The sequence below is a fragment of the Thamnophis sirtalis genome, unplaced genomic scaffold, assembly GCF_051295495.1.
Source record: "Thamnophis sirtalis isolate CommonGarterSnake01/CBP01778 unplaced genomic scaffold, rThaSir2_p1.2 scaffold_11, whole genome shotgun sequence".
In the NCBI taxonomy this organism is placed as follows: Eukaryota; Metazoa; Chordata; class Lepidosauria; order Squamata; family Natricidae; genus Thamnophis; species Thamnophis sirtalis.
This window is the reverse complement of record NW_028261391.1, coordinates 15,468,367-15,485,643: the sequence shown is the minus strand read 5'-3', so window position 1 is coordinate 15,485,643 and position 17,277 is coordinate 15,468,367. Positions and strand designations below refer to the sequence as shown.

The following is a 17,277-nucleotide window of genomic DNA, read 5'->3' as shown; positions in this document are numbered from 1 at the left end:
GGTAAGAGGCAAGCACGCATGCTGAGCGCATTCATGTGGAGGACGCCGGGCCACGTTGAAACCGTACCGATTGCAACGGGATCCAGAACCCACCACTGTTGTAGTCCACTACTGGCCTGCGGAGTTGGCAGCAGAGTCGGACAGTGAGGAGGTTGGGGAGGAACATGGGCCAATTCTGGAGTCTGGGGAAGGCTCTGATGAGGGCTCTGTGTCAGAGGCAGAGAGGGGGCCAAGGCCATCTGGTAGTGATGTGCTGCCTCCAGAACCTCTGGAGTCTGACATCAGCAAGGCAGACAGTGTGAGCCTGTTCCCAGTGTGCACATGGGCAGAGCTGCCAGAAGGCAAGAACAGTTAAGACAAAAGGGGCGACTTGGGAGTAAGGCTTGGAGATGATTGGCCCCCTCCCATAAGACATAAAAGAGGAGCAAATGGACATGAGCCTTTGCAGGAAGCAATTTTGTTCATTCTGGTTGGTTAAAAATCTGAGAAGCTCCGTTTGACTCTGTGCTCCACTTGGCCTTGCAAAACTAATTGGCAATTAGGTCTCTGGCAGTGTTTCAAGGGAGATAAAGATGGGTGCTTATCAGATTACCCTGAAAGACTGGCATACATCTGTCGGACTCCTCACAGACTGTTTGTGAATCATTACGGGCTGTGAATGTCCATAATTCACAGCCATTTAAATAAAAGAGGATTTGGGGGACTAAGCATGTGATTTATGCTTTATCAGGAAGCCTAGGTCAGAACAGGGAGCTGTGTTGGTCTGCCATCTAAGAGAAGCTGAGAGCCTATCTGTAGCAGCTTCCTTAACATGCCATGGTGTCACCAAAATAACTGTAGAGTAGCAGTGATATGGAAGCCTGAAATGTATCTATAACTTCTATTCTGTCCATTTTAACCTTCTGTTCTTTCTGTGTCTCTTTCAATGACAGGATCCGGATTCAGGCCGTCAATGAGGTTGGAGCTGGGCCTTTTAGCCACTTCATTGCAGCAAAGACCCGGTCGTTGCCACCTTTACCCCCTCGGCTAGAATGTACTGCAGCGGGTCCCCAAAGCCTGAAATTGAAATGGGGGGAGAGCAGCTCCAGACAGCACACGACTGACGACATGGTCTATCTCTTACAAATAGAGGACAAGAACAAGAGGTAAGAAAGCATGTAGCTCAGATAGCACAGTCCATCTATAAACGAGAATCAGCCCAAACGGGCTTGGCTTAGTTCTGGTTGTAGGAAAGGCTATGAGTATCTTCATGAGTAAGCTGGTTGGTCTTGTGTCATTAAATTCTTTCCGCTGACACTTGGCAGTGAGAGAATAAGTTGGAGATGAGGACACCCAGTGTTGTTAATGCAGGTAGTCCTCAACGTACGACCATAATTGAGTCCAAAAATGTAGTTGCTAAGCGAGACAGTTGCCGAGTGAATTTTTGCCCCATTACTCACGACGGTTGTTAAGTGAAGCCCTGCAGGTGTTAAGTTAGTAACATAACTGCAGATGGTGGGGAGAGATATCATCTATCTCCAGTCTACAACACAATCCTTTCAACAGTTCCAAGAAGGCTCCACACCCATTTGCATCACTCAAGTGACTCTGATGACACAGGTAAACCTCCAGGTGGCCTCGGTGACTCTCTAAAACAATGCAAAGGACCAGCTGTCTGCAAGGAATATAAATCCTTTCGTTCCCCACCATCCAGTCAGAGCTGAAGAAGCTTCTTGGTTGGGAAGCGAAATGTCTTCAAAGAAAAGAAAAAAACCAGAAAGTCCAGTTGCCTCCTGAAAAAAGCTCCTTTGGGACAACAGGAAGACTGATGTTCTCTTGCTTCCTGGTTGAAAGTAGCCCTCCTACCCAATAGAAGTTAAACATTCTCTTTCTAGGCCTTGTCTGCATCCCTTATTCAGAATTCGGTTTTCCTCCCCCCCCCCCCAATACTCACACATAATGTACAGGTAACCATGGTTACAACTATTGGGAAAGCACCAGGTTGCAAACTTGGCTGAACGCCATCACAACCTGCCTAAGTTTTTAAAAGCAACAGGTGGTCAGAAAGCTGTGCTTACAGCAATTGCTCATTTTTTTTAAAAAAAAAAGCAATGCACACTGAATGCACACAACATATACTGGGGAGGGGGGTAAATACAGTGTGTGTGAAATGTATTTATTTTAGGTAGTGAGAGTTAGGGGATCTTTCTAGTTGATTGATCAGGGAATCAGCACATAATAGATGGTGGGTTTCTTGCCCTATCTGACAGAAGACTGTCATAATATTCATGAACTGGAATAGGACATAGCAACAGGTCAGCCATTGGGGACTGGCTGGAATAGGACATGCTAACAAGGTCAGCCAATGAATAGGCATAGCAACTAAGTCAGCCAATGAGGGCTGTTTGGAAACAGAAACTTAAGTAAGATGTCTGGGTGTGGCTTAGCTGTATTAAGCTCTGAACTGAAACCAATCTTTACTCTGCCTGTGTTTTGCCTGTAACTACTACCGCATTGGAGAATCCACTATTGGTATTGCACATTTACTCTTGTGTTGTTATGTATATAAAGAAGTTAATGAATCCTGACGAATCAGTGACAGTATCTGGGTGGGCTTTCTGGGTGTGATTTCTGCAACAAACTCTGACAAAGACAGTGTTTGAATGGCTCTTGATGTTCTCTCTATATTCTAAGACCAGGTTGTGGGTCATGGTTCATCTTCTAAATGTTCTCCGAGGGATTAAGAAGCTGTGTATCTCAATTGTTCCTGTAGTGTTCATTTGTTCTCTTCACTAGCTTTATGGAAAATCATTCTGGAAAGATAGGGAACAATTAATTTCATAATTTGAATAAATTGATGGGACCAAGATCCACTAAGCCAATTGGGAAACCAATTCCCAAATTCTCAACAGGTATGGGCACACTGTTTGGTACAATGGAAGTTGAAGTAAGAATATTTGGAGAGCATCAACTTGAAGAAAGTGAGTGATATGGTGGCTTAGAGGTGGAGCTGTCGCCTCACAATCAGGAGACTATGAGTTCAATCCTAGGTAAAGGCAGCAGGGATGGGCTGTGCTGGAGGTTCACAGGGGTTCGGGAGAACCTCTAGCTAAGATTCTATGCAGTTCAGAGAACCCACAAATCCCACTCCTGGCTGGCCCCGACCACCTTGCACCTCATCGCAGTCTCCATGCGGCCCATTTTGGATGCAAGTAAGTGCAGGGCGTACACAGAGGCTCAGAGATCGCGAAAAATGGCCTAACAGAAATTCGGGAGGAACTCCAGAGGGCCTCCAGAACCTGGGGAGGCCGTTTCCGCTCTCCTGGAGGCTCAAGGAAAGCCTCTTGCCCCCCCCCCTCCCGTGGTGCAGAAGGCCGACCAGACCATGTCCACCATGACCATGCCCACCCAGCAACCGGGCAGAGAACCCCTTGCTAAAAATTTTGAAGCCCACCCCTGACAGGCAAATATTTCTCTCTGGACACGTTGAGCTCATGCCTGCTGAATATCACTCCGCATTGGCAACAGGAAGGGCATCTGGCCAGTAAACACTCAGCTCCATTCAGTTGCCCGGACTCCACCCCACAAGGGATTGTGGGGTCATTAAAAGACGATGATGATGATGATGATCAACTTGAAGAAAGTAGTAATGGATTTATCCAGGAAGAATTTAGCAGACCCGGTCCACAGATCAGCACTGGTCCATTATCCATCAGGAAACTGGTCTGTTCAAGTGAGTGAAGCCCCATCTGTACACACGTAGCACCCTGGCACCCAAAACTACACTCCCCTGGTCCGTGGAAAAACTACCTTCCACTGAACCAGTCCCTGGCGGCCAGAAGGTTGAGGACCACAATATCAAAGGAGTAGAACTGAATGAGACAGAATTAAATTGAAGGGAAATGCTAAATGTAAGAAAGCAAATTTGTTTTGAAATTAAATTAATACAGTTGCCTGTTACGCCACAACAGCCCATCCAAATTCAGCAGCAGTAAACTGTTTTTGTTTTCCTTTTCAAGAACTCCCAAGAGATACCCAGTCAATTTTAAAAACTGTTGGAAAATAGAGACAAATAAAACACCTCCTTAATGCAGGGCCATGTCTGGAAGATATGTGGTCGTAGCATTAATAATAACTGAATAACTGAAATGAAATGATCTTCTCTCTCTGGTTAGCTGGCTTTACTTGCTGTATGCTAAACTGCTAGTAAATATAATTGTAATTCTTAGCAAATACAATAATCCAATGATCAGTAGGTCTCTTGCTGTACTAATTTTAATATCGGTATTAGCAGCCAAAGTAGTTGTCTCTGTTGCATTGTGATTGGCAATTAATCATTTTGCATAACAGAGACTGGAGTTCCATTTGAGGAAGAAATTTATTCAATATCCTTTTATTTGTTAGACACTCTTATCACTCACAGTTCTTCAGTATTTGTAATAAAACAAGTGGCTTGCGTGCTAGATATACATGATAAAGATTGAAATATTGCTTTCAAATTACAATGAGCATATGAGTCAGCCTTATGCTAAGTGGTCCTTTGGCCCATTAAACCTCAATTTCCCTTTGGGCTATTATATCTGGGTTGCAAACAGTCCAGCTGATCATCGATTGATGGCATCAGTTAGATTTTCCTCTCTCTTCTAGCTGCCTTCTATTAATATATATATAATGCAACACAAAAATGGTTTCCTGCCTGGAAGGCTCCTAGGGTGGAGCTGAAAAGCAAAAGGGAAACAGTATGCTCCTTCCCATATTTGGGCATACCAGGTGCTTTGACATCACGCACACAGACACACACACATGGCTCTCTTGCTGTGTGTATGTGTGTGTGTGTTCCAGCATAACTCTGGAACGCCTGGAGCAATTTCAATCAAGCTTGATACACAGATAATGTGGGGGTAAGACACCCCTAACACCCCTCAGGATGTGTGTTCTGTTAAGATGTAGCCTGTTGTGCCTTTACATGGCTTCTACTGTACAGTGCAGTGGAGTTGCCATGGTAACAGCTTCACAGTACTCCACAAGGGGGCTCCCTCTGGTAAGGGGGAAAATCCAACATTAGAAATTGCATTTGGTCCTGGCATTTCCCCCTATAAATAAATTCCTGGGCAATTCCGGGCCATCAGCTAGTCATACATTCTGTATTTTTATAGTCTGGATTGATGCCTGTACTTTTCTGTTCTGGTTGATCGCATCTTCTGGAAATTTTTAGCCTAGCTGGAACAAACTTTTTAATTTAATTTCAGAGAAATCTCTGCCACAGGACTAAAACTTGCCTCCAGATTTGGTTTAAACCATTAACTACATTCTTAAACAATCTTCTGAATCTTGCTGTGAATCTCATTCCTTTCTGATATACTGAAATGCTTCCTCAATACGCTGCATATTAAAATCATGTTAAATTCTCAACAGGAAAGTGAGCTGAGAAGGAATGACTTTCAAAATTATCTGCCTGGTTCATGAGCAAAAACATTAGGTACACCTTTTCACCCTGGGAAGATGAGATGTGTGGAAAACTAATTTAATAAATACAAATATAATTATTTATCCAAGATATATTTCTCAAGATCAGCACCTCCAGCCATGAAAATAGAAATGCTATTGAAAAAAACCACAATAAACCTGTTATATTACATCTTCCCAAAGACATTTAAAGGAAGTTTATTAGCAAGCAAGGGGGCTATAGTTTTTTGTGTCAATGATGCACCGGTCATCTCTTCCTTGGATTACTGCAACACACTGTGCATGGGGCTATCCTTGAAGAGTATTTGGAAGCAAATACAAAACACAGTGATATAGATAGTTGTGGTGGTTCCACCACAAAACCACGTTCGACTAAAGCGCGCTCGACAAAACCGCGTAGCTGACGTCATCACAGCGCGACAACAGCGCGGAGAAAAAAGCATGCTGTAAACGCTAAACCTAAAATTAACCCCTAAACCTAACCCTAACCCCCCTAAACCTAACCCTCAACCTAACCCTAAACCTAACCCTAACCCTTAACCTAACCCTAAACCTAACCCTAAACCTAACCCTAAACCTAACCCTAAACCTAACCCTTACCTTAACTTGAATCGGCTTGCTTTCAAAGCGCTATTTAAAGCGCCCTTCTTTCTCCATGCTCGCTGTTGTCGCCCTGCTGATGAAGTCAGCGACGCGGTTTAATCGGGCGTGCTTTAGTCGAGCGCAGTTTTGTCGTGCTACAAGTTGTGGTGGCCCCTCAAGTGACACATGTATTTGCTGTTAAGTGAACTGCACTGGTTGTTACGTTTGCTTCTGGATCCAATTCAAGTGTCTATGGAGATTCTCAGTCACCAAGACCAAAGGTGCTTTTTCAAGAGACAACTGGACTTTCTGGTTTTTCTTTGAAGATGTTTTGCTTCTCATCCAAGAAGCTTCTTCAGAGCCAGTGAGAGAAAAAACAGAAGTTCCATTTGCTTCTTGAAAAAAGGCAAAAGCAAAAGCTGAATTGGACCTTTGGGCCCAATTCAGGGTATTGCTTATTTCTTTACATCATGGGTCCAGGGTATATGAGGAACCATATCCAATCACCACATCCCCACAAGAGATATTATAATCCCAAAATATCTACCGTATTTTCCAGAGTATAAGACGCACCTTTTTTTCCTCAAAAAAGAGGCTGAAAATCTGGGTGTGTCTTATATACTGAAGACAGCATTTTTTTGCCTCCCAAAACCCCGCCTCCTTCACCAAAATGGCGGTGCATAGCTTTTAGAAGGCTTTCAGAGTGTTCCTAGGGGCTGGGGAGGGCAGAAATGAGCAAAAAACGGGCCATTTTTTGCTCAATTTTGCCCCCCTCAGCCCCCAGGAGCAGTCTAAAGGCTATTCATGCTGGTTTTTTGAAAAAAAAATGCCCCCATTTTTGCAAAAATGGCCCCTTTTTTGTTCACACCCCCCCCCCCCCAGAGCACTCTACAAGCCTCCTAAAAGCTATTCAGGCCCTTTTTTAAAAAAAAAAAAAAACAGAGCTGTTTTTGCAAAAAATGGGCCATTTTGGGGAGGTCTGCAGAGTGCAAAAAAAAATTTTTTAATTTGCCTCTTTAAAATATTGGTGCGCCTATACTCCGGTGCGTCTTATACTCCAAAAAATATGGTATTATTCTGGGAATTCCACAGCTACCACACAAACTCTAGAAAATGTAGCTTCTCCAAAGAGGTGCCAACAGGTGTACTTCATCACACCTGGAAAACAACTTTTCCCTCTTTGGAACTGAACAGCTACACATAACCGTTCTTGGTATGCTGCCAAAATTCCCACCAAGAAGACCAATTTAGAGTATTTTCAAGCTTGTGTTGGTTTCTGTGGAAATTGGAATGCTGGTGATTTTTTTTTTTTTTTAAAGAAAATGAGTGTGGGTGATTACCAGGTGATTGTACCCGCATTTATGTTAACACAAAGTAAAAATAAATCCAGAGTGTAAGGTCGTCTTTTTAAAAAAAGCAAGTCAAACAAATTAACATAGTTGCATCAACACTTTAATTTCTGATGGTGATAATTAGTTTAAACTCTTCAACAATCATAGCTTTTCTAGGAAGCTTGTAGGTGTTTCCAAGAACCAGTGCTATAGTAATCCAATTAACTGGTGTGCTAATTACATGTTTGTCTGCTAACTGCTGTCAAAGTTTCCTTTAGAATTTGCCTGTGAAATTGTCTCTAGTTTACTGACTAATAAAAGGGTAAGCTTCGCAAAGGGTTAGAAAAGCACATTTTATTTTTAAAATACATTTTACATATATTTTAGTTTATTAGAAAATGTATTCCGCACAGATTAGCCTCCCACAGCTTCAGTCGTTAATATGTACAGTCTGAAATCAACCTTCTCCAACTCTCCAGATACATCAGGGGTGTCAAAATCACGGCCCCCAGGCCAGATGTGTCATGCACTGGCCATGCCCACCCTGTTCTAACCTAGGCTTCCCAAGAGCATGAAGCAAACTCCTTGTCCTGACAAAAACCCCTTTTATTAATTTACTGTTAATTCTGCTCATTCACATCCAGCAAAGTCTTTCAAGGGAGGATTTACAGTCATAGTCCTTATCTGGCTTGGAGAGCTGCCAGGTCCTTATCTGCAAAACTTGGCAAGGATACTCGGAGAGTCATGAACCAATTAAGCAAACTAATTGTCTCCTGCAAACTCCACTCCCCTTTCGCTCCTCTTTGATTTCCTCTGGGAGGGGCCATTCATCATCCACCTGTGGCCTTACTCCCAAGTCGACCCCTGTTCTTTAGCTGTTCCCTTTGTCTGGCAATTCTGTTCATGTGTACACTGGGAACAGGCTCCAGCTTTTCTTCTGCCCCACTGATGTCTGACTCTGAAAGCATCTGATAACTGGCATACGGCACTGGCCCCCTCTCTGCCTCCAACAGAGAGCCCTCATCAGAGCCTTCCCCAGACTCCAGGACTGGCCCATGTTCCTCCCCAATCTCCTCATTGCTGGAATCTGCTGCCAGCTTTGCTGGCCACTTGTGTGCCACAGCACACACACTCCTGATTTAGCGAAGGGGGAAAAAGTCATGATGATAATGTGATGCTGCAAGTTTGACATCCCTAAAGATACATGAAGTTCAACTCCCAATCTCCCTAGTGTGTGAACTGCTGAGAATTCTGGGAAAGAAATGTCATTTTTTTGGAGGGATATCCAAGTAGAAAAGGGCTGGTTTAGAGAAATGAATCAGGGCAGTTCAGGACAGGACTAAAACAGATGATCCTGAATTGATTCAAGGCAGTTTCTTGCATTTCTAGCTAAAACTAAGATTTATTTTGTTAATATTAAATTTAGCATTAAAGTACACGTAGTTGTTGACTTAGGATCACAAATGAGCTCGGAATTACAACCATTGTTGCTGTCATTAAGCAAGGCAACCATGCACACCTGACTGTCCCCCTAGTCATTATGCACCTAGCATGGGGTACCTCAAGGGGTGGGAGAGATCCTGGGTTGCTGAACAAATGGTTGTAAATTGAGGAACACATGGACTCCCAGCATTGCTACAATTACACATTAGTTGCAAGCTTCTCTTGCCAATTATGAAATCTGTGGTATGTTAGTTGCCAAGAAAGTGTTTCACATGGTTAGATTTTTCCATTGGTATTACTTGATTTGCCCCTGCTCAAAGTATACAAATGCAAGTAGACAAATAGGTACCACTTCATTGGGCTGGTAACAGCATTCCGTACGACTCGGCATATAGTCATGCTGGCCATATGATCATGGAATTGTCTTCAAAAAATGCTGGCTTCCTCAGCTAAGAAATGGAGATGAGCATGGTGCTCTAGAGTTGAACACAACCCGACCTTTATTCCCTTTACTACTTGGTCGTAAAAGGCTTTCTTTTTGGCTATCTGTAAGGGATGCAAGAGGTCATCCTGTTTTCTACCACTAGGTTTTTTCCAAGCATATGTCATTCTGTAAAATTGTTCTTGGATGTGGGTGTGGACTCTTGGAAGCATTTTAAGAGGTGTCTATGGAGATTCTCAGACATCCAGGTCATGGTTGTCCCAAAGGTGCTTTTATCAAGAGGCATTCAGCAGTTCAGCTGCATTGAAAAGACAAAGGCAATTCTTTTGAAGACAACAAAGTCCACAATGTGGACAGAGAGGACCACTGGTTTGAAAGAGGGGTTAAAGAGGCCATCTATGTCAAAACGGAACAGCCCTCTCTCTACAAAGGGGGAGGGATACAACACCATCCATCTCCAGTCTACAACACAGTCCTTTCAACAGTTCCAAGAAGGCTCCACACCCACTTGTACCACTCAAATAACTGTGATGACACAGATGAACCTCCATGTGACCTTAACGACCCACTAAAAGAATGTAAATGACCAGCTGTCTGCAAGGTGTATAAATCCTTCCATTCCCCAAATCCACCCTCCAATAGGAGCTGAAGAAGCTTTTTGGATGAGAAGTGAAATAAAAAACCAGAAAGTCCAGTTGCCTCTTGAAAAAGGTCCTTTGGGACAGTTTTTAGAGGAGTGCGTTGGAGCATAACCATTCAGTTCTAAAAATCTCAGGAATAAATTGCTTCCTACTGACAGTCAAATGTTGATTATGGATGCATGTTTGGAAATAAGATTTACACAGTAAATCTTATTTTGAGATAGTACAGACTGAGAATAGACTTCATGATGTTGTGAAAATAATTAGCACTTGGCAAAAATCTTACTGTTCTAGCGTAAACAAGTTTCCCTCTTTGTGTAACCTTCAATAAAAGATTTATGGCAATCGGTAAGTGCACACATCTACAACATCGGATGAATGAGATGCCTTTTTCTTTGTTACAGCACTGCTTGGAATATCTTATTTATTTATGGACTACATTGTTTATTTCTAGATTGACACACAGGGAGGGCTAGACTGATAAATCTGTTTGATATGCAGAATGGCCAAGCTATTAAAGTTCCTTTTTAAAAAGAACAGGAAACTTGGGCCAATATCTAAAAAGAAGCTCTTTTCCTCTAATGGTAATTTCATTTAAATATTAGCAGCTTTTGTTTGCTGAGATGGGTTAACCTCAATTTAAAAATGCTCCAATGGTTTGTGCTGCAGAGAAAACAGCCCCAGGTCATCAATTTAACTCACTAGGGAAATTAATGGTATGTGCCCCATTCTCATTTCCCCACCTGGGTTGTTTCCACAAACAAATAGCTTCATTTGCAGCCAGGAAGGGAAAGCGAAGCTCTGATTCCTGTTTACACCATTGGACACTGCCAGATTGGGCTTTGTATCATATGGTTTTTAACTGGCTCTCATTTATTTAACGCTTCAGATCTAAGTGAATTTGCTGCAAAACCAGATTGGTACCATGTTTCCTCGAAAATAAGACACAGTCTTATTTTGTTTTGACCCCTGAAATAAGGGCTTGGCCTTATTTTCGGGGAGGTCTTACTATTTTTGAGGTGGAGGAGGCAGCGAGCGTGGTCACCTCATGGCTGCTGCTGTGTTACAATTTGGGAGGGGAGGGTTTATTTTAACACATGCGCTCAGAAGCCCAACTGGGCTTATTTTCCAGAGAGGACTTATTTTCAGGGAAACAGGGTAGTAGAGGAGGAAGCTTTCCTCCCAAGGAAATAAATGAATGAAAATTTGTACATCACGGGTAAAGGAAATCGTGATTCTATTCCCGAGAGAAGTAACTTAGAACTAAGAAGAAATTTCCTTACAGTTAGAACAAATAACAGCTTGCCTCCAGAAGTTGTGAATGCTCCAACACTGGACGTTTTTAAGAAGATGTTGGATAACCATTCGTCTGAAGTGGTGGAGGGTTTCCTGCCTAAGCAGGGGGTTGGACTAGAAGACCTCCAAGGTCCCTTCCAACTCTATTTTATTCTAAGAAGAGACTGGACAACCATTTGTCTGAAATGCTATAGGGCACGGGTGTCAAATTTGTGGCATCACATGACATTTTGCGTTGTTATTGAATTGAATTGAATTTATTAAATTTCTATGCTGCCCTTTTCCCCGAAGAGGACTCAGGGCGGCTCACAACCCAAGTCAAAGGGGAAGGGTACAATAAGGAATAAAAAGACAGACAAAACAATACCATAGTTTAAAAGCACACAACAACCATACCATTTGAGGGGGGGACAAGACTCATTAGCCCCAGGCCTGTCGGAATAGCCAGGTTTTAAGGGCTTTGCGGAAGGCCTGGAGGGTGGTGAGGGTTCGAATCTCCACGGGGAGCTCATTCCAAAGGGCCAGAGAAGCCACAGAGAAGGCCCTCCTCCGGGTGGTTGCCAGACGGCATTGACCAGCAGATGGAATACGGAGGAGGCCTAATCTGTGGGATCTAATCGGTCTATTGGAGGTGATCGGCAGCAGGCAGTCTCTCAAGTACCCAGGTCCAATACCATGAAGGTCTTTATAAGTGACGACTAGCGCCTTGAAGCATATCCGAAGACCAATAGGCAGCCAGTGCAGCTCGCGGAGGATAGGTGTAACGTGGGTGAACCGAGGTGCACCCACAATCGCTCACACGGCTGCATTCTGGACAAGCTGAAGTCTCCGAATGCTCTTCAAGGGCTGCCCCATGTAGAGCACGTTGCAGTAGTCCAGTCTTGAGGTCACAAGGGCACGAGTGACTGTTGTGAGGGCCTCCCGGTTCAGGTAGGGACGCAACTGGTGCACCAGGCGAACCTGGGCAAATGCCCCCCTGGTCACAGCTGACAAGTGGTGTTCAAAAGTCAGCTGTGGGTCCAGGAGGATTTTTCCCATGTGTGAAGCTGGGGTGGGTATGGAGTGCATGTGCCAGAGCAGGGGGTTGGACCAGAAGACCTCCAAGATCCCTTCCAACTCTCTTAATCTGTTATTCTATTTTCCTGAACATCCAGCAACTTTATTCAGCAAGAAATGGTATTTTCATCCCAGGCTTTGCTTTTAGATTTAAAAAAAAACAACCCAGATTTTTCATTTATAATGTGTTATTGGGATGACATTCACCTCATTTCCTTCATGAGTAATAAAAGTTTGGCTGATGTTATATGAATGAAGCTTCATCTTCCTTAGCATTGAGTTGTACAGTAGAAGGGCATGATGGGTATTACCGGAGTATCATGGTCTTTAAATCAATGTATCTAGTTGGCATTTTTATTATTTTAGTTTTTGTTATTGCTTTCACTGACCAGTATTTTTTTGACATGAATTGGGATGAGATTCAGTAATGACTTGACATTTGCTCCTACTGTATTATTATTTGTGTTTTACCTGAGAGCTCAGAGCTGTTCACTCTCGGTTTTCTGCTTTTATCCTCTTGAAAAGAATAAAATAGCTGTTTGACCTGAGACTTAATGACTGGCTCTCAAATGACCCAATAAAATCTTCTCCTGAATGGCAAGTTAAATCTGATTTTGCCTTGTCTCGACAAAGCATGCCTATTTCAAAATGTTGGTCCTGTGAATGGACATTTTGGTGGGTGCAAACAAATTTAGATATCCATAGGTTTATTGTTCAGAGACTAGTGAATAGAAGAAGCAAATATGAGTTTTTGAGATATATTGTATGACATTCTGAATTTAAAAAATTATTCTGCATGTGACATGAAAACATAGACAAGAATGAGAGGAAGAAGTACAGAAAAAGTAATTGGGCCATTAAAAATAAATTAGGATTATAACTGTGATTATCTGTTTAGAAGAATGTTTATTTTGAATATATAACGCTGTCTACACCTAGGTATACATGGGGAAGAAATTATTACAAATCTGAAAACATGGATTGAGTTCATTTTTTATCTGGAAATAGTAAGTGTATTACCGAAGGTCATACGAGCAACAGAATAGACCACTTTTGCACATTGAAAGTGGAAATTAGAAGAAAAGTAAAAGAATTCAGAATGCCACAGAATAACAGAGTTGAAAGGGACCTTGGAAGTCTTCTAACCCCCTGTTCAAGCAGGAGACCCTATACCATTCCAGACAAATGGTTATCCAACATCTTCTTAAAAACTTCCAGTGTTGGAGCATTCATAACTTCTGGAGGCAAGCTGTTCCACTGATTAATTGTTCTAACTGTCAGGAAGTTTCTCCTCAGTTCTAAGTTGCTTCTCTCCTTGACTAGTTTCCATCCATTTGTTTCTTGTCTCACAATGTAATTTGTGTTATGCTTTCTTGTTTGATATTGGTATCCAGCTGTCATACATCCTTCTTGTTGCCAGATACATCTTGTACCTGGATCTTTTCCTCTTTGAATTTGGGGAACGTTTTTAAAATTTTAACAATGACTCATCTCTTTCCGCAACTTCTTAAGTTTACGTCCGTTTCAATATATTAAACTTCTCCCTTACATTGATCTTAACATCTTTGTGCAAAAATGCAGAAGTGTTTTCCAAAGAGGGAGGAGAATAAACACGATCAGCTTTCAAAATTATGTTACTATAGTTTATCTCAGTAAAATACAGTCTTCCTGTAGAGTCTATTCACTTAATCTGGTCTGCCTCATGGGCTTGAGAAGATAGGCCTACCATGAGTTTTGTTTTCCACCAACATTGTTTCCAGAGTCATGAAACCTACAGATAGCCACATTATCTAGTGGTAATGTGAATATCATGGATTCACGTTGCCTCCAGATATTAAACCTGGCTTCCAAAATTGTAAGTATTAACATGCTGGGCCAGATTTGCTATAACAGATTGCTAAGCCACAGGCGAACATAATATTTTCAACAATGATCAAACAGATGCTTTTGAACGCTTCAAGCAAGTCTTAAGAACGGAGATAAGCGTTGTATTGTATACTTGGCAAGATAAATGAATCTCCTTGAATGAATGCAAGCAATAATAAAAACAAATTGAAAACACAATTAGAATGCAATAAAGAGAAGCCCAAATTGCATTATTGTACATGGAAATCTTGCTGCGGGAAACATCTACTTGTGAAAAAAAATTATTCATTTTACTACTCTTTATGGACAACAACACGATTTGTTGGCCAAGATCATAAAGTGTGACAAAGATGAGAGAATCTATTACAGTATCAGGAGCATTTGTGCATCTATATATAATTTCTAATCTTTTTTACATTAAAGACTCCCAAAACAGAGATTCAACAATAGAGTCCAACAATTTAAAACAATTAAAATTAATATGTCACCATAAAAAATAAGCAAATTGTCCACTGTTTGAAGAACAGCAAACATACCTTAAATCCAATGGTGAAATTCAATTTTTTTTACCACCAGTTCTGTGGGTGTGGCTTGGTGGGTGTAGTGTGGCTTGGTGGGCGTGGCAGGGAAAGGATACTGCAAAATCTCCATTCGCACCCTACTCTGGGGCCAGCCAGAAATGGTATTTGCCAGTTCTCTGAACTACTCAAAATTTCCACTACCGGTTCTCCAAACGACTCAAAATTTCCACTACCGATTCTCCAGAAGTGGTCAGAACCGGCTGGATTTCATCCTTGCTTAAATCCCAAAATATAGCATAGAAGAGTTGCCATCTTGAACATCAGTAGCAAATCCAGACTGCACAATTTTCTAGTTTTCTGTAAATAATAATAATGTTATTTTTTTTGGTGTACATGGTTGAATAAAAGAAACTCATTTTTATTTATTAATGCTTGTGAGATAGGATTATATCTTAGTGCTTTGCAGTGTTTACTAGCACCACAAATATATACTAATAATGTATGTTCCAGGACAGAAGTATTTCCCATTTAAGATCAAGGATAAGACAGCACCAATATTTTAAACGAATAGATAAGGTCAAAGCAAAATGAAAAAGAAATCAAACAATTAGAACTATTTATTTTGTTTTTAAATGACAATCCCATTGCTGTTTGCAAGAAGAAAATTGGAAGTCATTTCTTGGCTTCCTGCAATTTTGGCTTTGCTTTCTTTTACATTGTTTATCTTTTTTCTTTCTTCGGTGTTAATGATTAGTTTCTGTTTGTTTTTATCCCTTTATCTGAAAAGTCTAATAAAGTTTTTTTTTAAAGGAAGAAATCACTGTGACTTCTTTCCAACCCTGCCTCAGTGGCAGGAGGTTGAAGTCTCCTCCAGCTGGACTCCAGATAATTTACTCAAGTCCATGAAAACTCTGCGCCAAATCAAATTGTGCTGGTTTACACCCACCACAATCACCATTCTCTGCACAACGCCACCACACTACATTCTCCTGCTTCTTGCCACAAGGTTTCCCAGCAAACACAAGTCTTAATCCCAGTGGTGAAAACTAATTTTTTTTTTGCCACCGGTTCTGTGGGTGTCGCTTGGTCATGTGACTGGGTGACTGTGGCCAACTTTTCCCCACTTTTTAAAGCATTTCTGCTCCCTACCTATTCACCAGCGGTTCTGGTGAATAGGTAGGGAAAAATGCTTTTAAAAAGTGAAATAAAGAGGGTCTGATGATCACAGTTGAGTGTCACAGAACCCTTTTTTCACTTTTTAAAGCTTTTTTTTACTACCGGTTCGGGCGAACCTTAGCAATCAGAACCGGTAGTTTTTCACCCCTGCTTGATCCTCTCTTCTTTCTCTCCACCATCTTATCACATGTGCACATCGTGGTTCAGCATTTTATTGCTTTTTACAAAGCATAAAATACCAAAATAGAAAAAAAGATGAAGGTAGAATAGGGGAGGAAAGGGGGAAAAGAGAAAAGGAGCATTGACTTCTGATTCCTTTTGAGATCCATGGAGATTCTCATTCATCCAGGTCATGGTTGTCCCAAAGGTGCTTTTCTCAAGAGGTAATTGGGATTTCTGGTTTTTCTTTGAAGACATTTCGCTTCTCATCCAAGAAGCTTCTTCAGCTCTTATTCTACTGTACCATTCCTTTTGGTACAGTAGAATAAGATAATAAAATGAAACTTGAAGTCCTACAAGGTCTTGACTTTCTCATTCTTCTGAACCTGATGTTCCCAGTGGTTTTTGCTGTACTCAAATCCAAACTTTTGGCACAATTTCCAGTGAATGATCTTAGCAACGCGGGCACGGCATTGTAGGTAGTCAGTTGTGAAGTTTTGCTGCACCCACTGATCAAGTGGTCGACTGTCTCGTCTTTCTCATTACAGAGGCGACATTTCCTGTTGGTGGTAACATGTTGAATTTTTGCCTTCATGCAGTTTGTGGCTAAGGCTTGTTCTTGAGCTGCCAAAATAAAGCCTTCTGTTTCTTTTTTCAGTGCTCCTGATCTTAACCAGTTCCAAATTAGCTTTTGGTCAGCTTTGCCTTCAATACTTTTCAAGTATTGTCTATGCATAGCTTTGTTTTTCCAATTTTCAGCTCGCTTCTCAATTACTTCTTTCTTATATTCAGCTTTTAATTTGTTGTCTTCAAAAGGCCTCCTTTATTTACTTCCTTAATCATTGGCTCTTCAGTTTTCTGGATGTAATCATTCAAGCTGTGTCTTTCTTCTTCCACAGTCTGCTTTACTTGTAGGAGTCCTCGAGCACCCTCTGCTCTTGGTAGATACAATCGGTCAACATCACTTTTAGGGTGCAAAGCATGATTCATTGTCATAAGATTCCTTGTTTTTCTGTCCAAATTGTCCAACTCTATCTGAGTCCAGTCAATTATTCCTGCAGAGTATCGAATTACAGGTATAGTCCAGGTATTTATGGCTTTTATGATGTTTCCTCCACTCAGTTTGGACTTTAATATCTTGCTAATTCGTCAAATGAGATGAATTCCTTGATTTTATTATGCATTAAGACAGAGGCCTCTAAAATCCCCAAGTACTTGTAGCCTTCTTCTGGTTTTACTGACTTTATCATTTCTTCATTCTCAAATTCTATTCCATCATCTTCTAGGACTTTGCCTATTATTATTATTGTTGTTGTTGT

General features: G+C 41.5%; 1 protein-coding gene across 1 annotated transcript in view; it reads left to right on the top strand.

Annotated features, from left to right (window-relative positions):
- Positions 1–17,277, top strand: part of FNDC3B (fibronectin type III domain containing 3B) — a 327,048-nt gene that overhangs the window by 286,868 nt on the left and 22,903 nt on the right. Inside the window, exon 23 of the mRNA XM_087725242.1 lies at positions 933–1,145. Coding sequence (XP_087581368.1) covers positions 933–1,145 — 213 coding nt within the window. The remainder of the gene's footprint in view (positions 1–932; positions 1,146–17,277) is intronic.